The sequence below is a fragment of the Electrophorus electricus genome, chromosome 15 (genome assembly GCF_013358815.1).
Source record: "Electrophorus electricus isolate fEleEle1 chromosome 15, fEleEle1.pri, whole genome shotgun sequence".
Lineage (NCBI taxonomy): Eukaryota > Metazoa > Chordata > Actinopteri > Gymnotiformes > Gymnotidae > Electrophorus > Electrophorus electricus.
Genome location: NC_049549.1, coordinates 18,319,217 through 18,326,716, shown reverse-complemented (window position 1 = coordinate 18,326,716; position 7,500 = coordinate 18,319,217). Strand labels below are relative to the sequence as shown.

At 46.4% G+C, this 7,500-nt stretch overlaps 1 protein-coding gene across 8 annotated transcripts in view; it reads right to left on the bottom strand.

Annotated features, from left to right (window-relative positions):
* Positions 1–7,500, bottom strand: part of synrg (synergin, gamma) — a 33,931-nt gene that overhangs the window by 25,985 nt on the left and 446 nt on the right. For 3 of the 8 annotated variants that reach the window (XR_004776885.1, XM_027024691.2, XM_027024692.2), the window contains exons 2-9: positions 5,210–5,250; positions 4,416–4,549; positions 3,252–3,379; positions 3,005–3,110; positions 2,662–2,773; positions 1,898–2,146; positions 1,134–1,388; positions 97–171 (exon numbers count right to left, since the gene is read on the bottom strand). Coding sequence is in view for 7 of the 8 variants with exons in the window: in XM_027024691.2 (XP_026880492.2) it covers positions 97–171; positions 1,134–1,388; positions 1,898–2,146; positions 2,662–2,773; positions 3,005–3,110; positions 3,252–3,379; positions 4,416–4,549; positions 5,210–5,250 (1,100 nt within the window). In the remaining variant the exon portion in view is untranslated. The remainder of the gene's footprint in view (positions 1–96; positions 172–1,133; positions 1,389–1,897; positions 2,147–2,661; positions 2,774–3,004; positions 3,111–3,251; positions 3,380–4,415; positions 4,550–5,209; positions 5,251–7,500) is intronic. The other 5 variants (XM_027024694.2, XM_027024697.2, XM_027024695.2 and 2 more) reach the window with 3 other exon arrangements.

The window sequence follows — 7,500 nt, the reverse complement described above, 5'->3', positions numbered from 1 at the left end:
ACACTTTAACATGCTGACATTCTCTTCTCTTTTCTCTGATGTCATCAAACTGCAGATTAAACCACACACACAGTAAACGTGTCCGGTCGACTCTACCTGGAATGAGTGCGTCGTTGTAGAGCCAGGCTGGCACCACGGACTGCATATCCTGCTGGGGGAAGACGCCAACGCCTGTGTGTATGAGAGAGCGACAGCTGTGAGGTGTGGACGCAGACTCTCAACCAGATACACCAGTACTCCTGCCCAGAGCAGACGCGCCAGACACCATGCACTACATTTCCCACAAATCACTACATGCTGGCCGCATGTACAAAGCAGCCAATTAGCATAATTGCACAAGTGTATTATCTGAGATGTCACCTATCAGACCTTCACCTGAGCTCGACCAATACCAACGGAATGAACCGGTACGAGAGGAACATGAAACATACAATCTCATCATTCTTCACACTGGCTGAACCGTAAGAACAGTGGTTAGGTCAGAGAGCACCCAGCATGCAAGAGAAGGCCAGCTCCTCAGAGAGGGAGTCAGTAGGTGTGGCAGAGTCTGCAGGTCCAATCCCCACGTCCCCAGAGACAGGCCCAGCGTCCACACAGGCCCAAGGAGTGGACAGAGAGCCACCCAATCCTCCCAGCATCCTGCACCCCCACCAGCAGGGTGGGAAGGCTGGGATTTTTCCATCCTTTGGGAACCAAACCAGTGAATTTCTTGATCCTTTCTCTTTTTTGGGCCTGTTTGCACGAGGCGACAGATGACAAGCTTTATTTGACTCACACAATCTGATGTTATAATTTCTGCATTTTCCATAATTTAATCCTCCAACACTGTGTCCCTGTGTGTGTGTGTTAGAAAAAGATTAAATCCTGCAAGTCTAAGCACTGGCATCTGGTTAGTAGGAAATGTATTGTGCAAAATCTAAACTGTGGGGGTGTAATCATACCATATTCATGCACTAGTGACGGGGTGGGGGGGTGTTAGGGGGTGGGGTGGGCTGGGCTTGTGTTGCAGCCATTGTCCAAAATCATTTCCATAAGCACGTCATAATTAGTAGAGAAAGCAGGAGACCAAGCGGAGACTTTGTCCAGCACTGGAAAGCTCGTAGGAGAGAGACGCGAGTGGCTCCTCCTCTCACCGCTGCCAACGGACTCTGGATGGGTGGGGGCCTCTGTCGCCAGGACAGCCATGGGGGGCGTCTCCGTGGTGAAGGCGGAGCTGAGCTCATCGGAGTTGGCCCAGTCGCGGGCCCTGGAGCTGCTGGGGAACTGGACGGTGACCTGGGCTCTGGGCTTGAGCTCACACAGAGCTGGCCGAGGTCTAAAGGTAACCTGGGCCTTCTTCTCAGCCATTAAGTCACAGGACGAGGACAGTTTCTCCTGCAGAGACGGGCCTAGTTTGGAGAAGGAAGGGCCTCTGCAGTGACCACTGGATCTACACGCATGTTCTTTAGTACATCACATAATGGTAGTACATGCACATAGATACAGTTGAATCTGAAGAATAAGGAAAAAGATCTACTACAAAATAAAAGTCCCTCTTTACACCATCAGTCACTTATGGTTTCTTATAATAAAGCTTCCTTTACATAAAGCTCTATACAGAAGAGGACTGAAGACCACTCTGACTACAGGACGCCCCCTGGACAGGCGTGTCTCTGCCCGTCAGCCGCTGTAACACAGCTGCATTCTGGGAGCCTGCCTCGCTGCACCCCTTCACATTATGCACTTGGTCAGAGAAGACCACCCGTAAAGAGTGACTTTCTCCATGACGTGTGTGTGTGGGGGGGGGGGGGGCACTCATTAGTAGGACACTCACTGGGTTCCTGCACCCGTAAACCTGCCGCTGCTGAGTGAAAGAGTGATAAGGGAAGAAAAAGAGAAAGAAGGAGAGAGGAGTTACCTTGGAATGCAGACTGGGAGCTGGAGATGACAGATGAATGAGCAGGGGCAGTGGAGTGGGGCAGAGTGGGGGGGAGGGAGGGGGGGAAGAGCCTAGGTGAGGGCTTCCACACAGGCCCCGCCTCTAAAGGGAGGGAGTGGGTGGGGCCATCGACAGGCCCCTGAATAAAGTCACTAAACTCGTCATCGTCCTCTGTGAAAGCAGGAGGAAGCGAATGAGGGGGGACAGAGGAGTGAGATGGCGATGAGTCTGTAAAAACAACAAAGAAACATGACAAACAGCAGACAACGCGAGTTATGCTGACTGATGGAATACGACAGAGGAAAGCAGGATGCACACTGGACACGTAAATCTTTACCAATCTTCACGGCTACGGAATAGTTTTAGAGGTTAAAACATGACAGTGACTCGTCAGGAACAAAAATTTTAAACAATCCGCTCGGTTAAAAAGATGATGATAACCTCTTAAGTCTTGACACACAAAGTTGAATGGAATGTGAGAGAAGACAGAGTCGATTGTGAACTCCAGCGTGTAAGGAGAGAAGGCCCAGAGGGAGCACGGGTACACCTGAACACACTTAGCACCGAGCTCAAGAACACTGAGCTGTTAGAATCATTTCTGAGCACACGTGCAGTGTGAGCAGATCTCAGTCCGTGTGTGCGTCTGAGACAGTCCCATTTGCATAATGTTGACAAGAAGACAGGCCTTCAAAGCGCGAGGCAGGGACAGCACAGGGACAGCGGCAGGATCCAGGAGCGTATACCTGCTTGCTTAGGCTGTGAGGACGGCGCGGGGTGCATCCTGGCATCTCTGCTGAAGCCATCCAAGTTGCCCTTGATGGCCTCCAGCGCGTCATCTCTGCTCTTCTCTCCAGTCTGGGCAGAAGGAAAAGAGCAGTTCATCACAACTGGGGCAGAGGACACGCGAGACTACAAATAACTACAGGATTGTACTAGTCACAATGGAAGAGAGCTTCTGCAGAGGGAATATCTACTCTAGGATCGCGGGCAGACAGAGGGAATATCTACTCTAGGATCGCGGGCAGACAAAGGGAATATCTACTCTAGGATCACAGGCAGACAGAAGTTAGGGATTTAAAAAGTCACCTTGGGTTTCACACTGCTCAGGAGACGCAGTTTCTGCTTCTGTTCCTCAAACTGCCTACGTTTCCTGTCTTCTTCCAGCATACGTTGTTGTTGCTCCAAACGTTTCCTGCACACACACGTGCGCGGGCGGGCACGCGCACACAAACACACACACACACACACACACACACACACACACACACACACACAATGAGAAGGAGTATAGCAACACACTCTACTCAGTCAGTCCGAAGTCAGAGAGACTCACTGATGCTCCTCTGCCATCTGTTTCTGCAGGTCGGCAGGGTACTGGTGTCCCGGGGCCCTCAGGCCTATGTACTGTGGCTGACCCATGAACTGTAGACCTGGAGCCGGCATCCCCAAGGCCATCCCAGCCTGCTTAGACAGGGAAAGAGGAAACAACATGATCAGGTCACACGCTAACCATCAACCATTAACCAATCACAAACCTCCACGAACGGCATTTCACGTCTGTGTGTCATTCTCAGTAACACCGAGGAAATATTACAGCGGACTGAGAGGTCAGAGCAGATGCCGTGTTAAAGCCTGATCTGTACATACTACCTCACTGATCCGGCCAGCTGCTGTTCACCCGTTAACGTACTGGGAGTGACGTCTACTCCATCAATACAGCCAGGATCTGAGAAATGTAACGCTACTGAACCAGGTGCTGCTCTGTGTTTACGAGAGACATTACTAAGTGGTAAACAGCGAGACTTGCTGACTATCCGCTCATCACTGATTCTGCCTCCAACCAATACAGTGAAACTGAATTCTGAAGAAGATATAAAGGAGAAATTAAGGATCACTTCCAAACTTCCTGAGAGCAAGTTCAAGTTCGGTTTATTTGTCACATACATAGTCATACACAGTATAACTCGCAGTGAAATGGTGAACAGCACATGTGAACAGCTATATCAACTATGTGAACAGCACATAGTTTGGTGGTTTTGTTTCCATGGTTACACCACTTTTTTTTTTTTAGGGAAAACATTATTTTTCTCTAACTTTTCTGCCATTCCTCCAAATTAAGTGTTGTTATATTAACTGTGTCTGAAGGTTTATAAGAAACATATTTTCTTTTTGGCAGACACAAAACAATTAACACTGACCATCATCAAACTGACCCATAGAATATTAACATACAAATGTGTTGGTTTATCTGTCAGTACGAGCTGTTCAATCAGCAGAAACATTAGTAATAACTAATTACTTCCTGTCTAACATCAGTATTTCTATAAACCAAAAACATATCTACCAATCCACAACAGGATAAGACCTCACACAAACACTTCAGTGCAAATAAAACCATGAGCCCCAGAAAAGCAGGAATCAAAAGGTCAAGATGTCAACTTCAAGTTAAACTTCAGCCTGACCGGTTAAACTCAAATATTACTAATGTTGTCCTGACCTGGATGGGTATGGGACCAGTGGGCAGCTGCGCGCCGAAATTCATTCCCATCATCCCCTGCATGTTGGGCTGCATGATGGGTACCATGGGGAATCCCTGCTGCGGCGTCTGCTGCTGTGGCATGGACATCATTCCTGTCAGAACACATGCAGGACACTGGCAGTCATGGCAGGACACTGGCAGGACACCAGCCCTCACAGACAGCTCACTGGCAAGTACGTGAAGCACACTACAGCCATAAATGCAGAGGTGACAAAACTGTGGTCCCTGTTCCCACCCAATATCTCAAAGGTCTCAACAGAGTTGATGAACCCAACAAAATTGGCCCTGCACATAACTGACAGTCACTCAATACTACACACCCTGACCTTCAGTTGCATAAACTAATGCCCACTGACCCTCCTACTGCACATGCTGATGTGTACCTACAATTATAAATGTAAATTATACACAAGTTTACTCAGGGTCAAAAGTGCCATAGTTACATATACAGCCAATATAAACCAGACCAACACAAAGGCACCAGAGAAGACCAAAATCTGAGAGACACATTCACCGTACAATAAAACTGAAGTGTTGCTTGAGAGATTCTATGCAGAATACAGCACTATTTATACACTAACTAACTGTGTGAAGTTCTATTAGCTAAATTTAACCACAAAAACCAAATAATTTGGTTTTTAAAAAGGGGCATAAAATAGATTGACAAAATGCTGCATTTTTCCTTTACAAAACGCTTCTATACGTACAAGGATACTCAAGGCCAATATAAAATGAAAACATACACATCTTACCTTGTGGTGGTCCAAGTCCCCCTCCAACAGGGTAGATAAAACTAGAAAAAGGCAAAACACAGCAAATGAGCTTAAAGGCTAGAAGACACCACCTGTCACATTCCATATCACTCCACAACACACTGCGTCACTCTCCTGTGAAGGCCAGTGCTACAAAGACTTTACGGTTCTTCCTTCATTCCTGTCCATGATTAGAAGATAAAAGAACCATCTGATTAAAGGCAAATGATCAATCCAGGGAGAAGAAGAACTTGTGAGCTAAGACCCTGCTCAGAGCAACACTGCTCAGTCTCACAGGGGCTGAATACCCCCTGTAGAATCATTCAGGACTGAAAGCCAAAACAAGCCTTGATCACAGATGTCTCTTTTCAGTCTTAACATGGAGAATTAAAAGAGCAGTGGAAATATCTGTACAGAAACGCTGGTGTACTGCAAAATCTCGACTCAAATGATACGATGGAGAAAATAGAATATCATAAATGATTTATTTGTGACTGATTAATTCCCGGTTACATATGTTACTGGAAATCAAGCTAAAACGTTACTCTATCAAGCTCTCATCATTATTACATGCCATGCGTCTGGTATGAGACAGAAACACAGAAACGCAGCTCCCCCCAGGCCTGAATTTGGACACTAGCATCACGATCACCTAGCAAACCTAAACATGCCACAATGTGATGAATTCATCTGTGTGAGGAACACTGTGTGTGGTCCTGCCACAACACAAGTCACTTAGTTTGACATTTTTCATTATTCATCTTTTCTTGCTGTACTTATTCTCATCAACTGACAAGCGGTTTCAGGACATGGATCTGATCCAGGATAAACACAGAGTCCAACACTTCAGCAACTGTTTACTGTATTAATACTCCACAGTAAAACCAGGAATCAGTTCCTTTCTTTTGAAACAAACAGGTCAGCACTACTTTTCAGGCTGGTCACTTTACTGAAAGCTCCAAATAAACTGGGTTTTGCAGAATATGGGTCTCCATGTTACATAAAACCATCCCATGTGAGATTCCAACTTGGATACACTGTGCTTCATAGAGCTGACAACATACAATGAAAACATTTTGTTGCTGTACTGTGTCAGTAAATGACTTATATATAGTTTCATAGGGACCCGTGTGGTAGAAGCTGAATTTTAATTTGCATTTTAGAAACAATGAAATGTTGAATTGGTCTTTTGACCAAGTGCAAAAAAAAAAAAAAAACACTTAATTGTTTAAAGATTCAATTTGTAATTTTACAATTGACTGTAGCTTTGAATTGCAATTCACACTTTTCTGAGGCTCAGACAGTGAACTCGGTGAACTCTTAATCTGGTCTTTAATTTTCTTTCCTGATCCACACAGTGGCGTTCTGATGGGTCTGGCTTCGTTACTTTAGCCACTGCCTGTCAGTGGCTGGTCCTGTACTCTCCTGGAGGGAGTAAGAGCCTGACAGACTCCACCTGCACTGCCTGCTGTCGTCCTCTAGATGACGATCCAGTGAAGCAATGCTACGACCCTGTGGGTCCACACTCCACTCACCCCAAATGCAGTCAATCAGCCACTTAAACCTTTCTCCTTTTGAACAGAACTGTTCAGAAAGTTAGAAGTGACTTGAAGCACATTATAGTCTAGTACAATAATCGATGAACTTCAAGAAAAATAGTGGATCTGAATGTTCGGAGCATTACATCCACTGAGTTTCACCTGGTGCAGTGGTGTGTGGAGACAGACATACATTATTTACATTATTCACCAGAGGCTAAAGCTCCAGCAGTAAATAAGTTATGAGACAAGCCTTTTCCGAAGATATAGGTCTACACAGCCGTACCAAGTTTAGCACCCTCAAACATCACACAGATCTCAAGATCCAGATATTTCTATGCTTTAGCGACATGGTTCAGATGTGGGGGTACCATACGTTTAACACACAGTCTGTTTGCAGGAACACACCCCTGTCCGGTGGAAGGACCCAACAACCTTAGCTACACATTTCACCCCAGTGCACGAAATAAAATGAAGCTAACGATGAGCAGCCGCCAGACAAGAGCGAGCGCACGTTAGTGGATCAAATTCTAGTTTTAAATGAATGAGAAATGAGAGACGCGCGAGCACGACAGTTTCCCGGGCCTTTCACCAGAACCGCAGCTGGCCCGGTTAGCTAACTCCAGTGGAGGCCCACTAACCGACGGGTTACAGAACAACTGCCGCCAGACCTGCGCTACGCTGGCTAGGTAGTGAACATTCTGGCTACTGAGTTAGTGCCATGTTAGTGCTGGGTTTAACACAGATAACGCT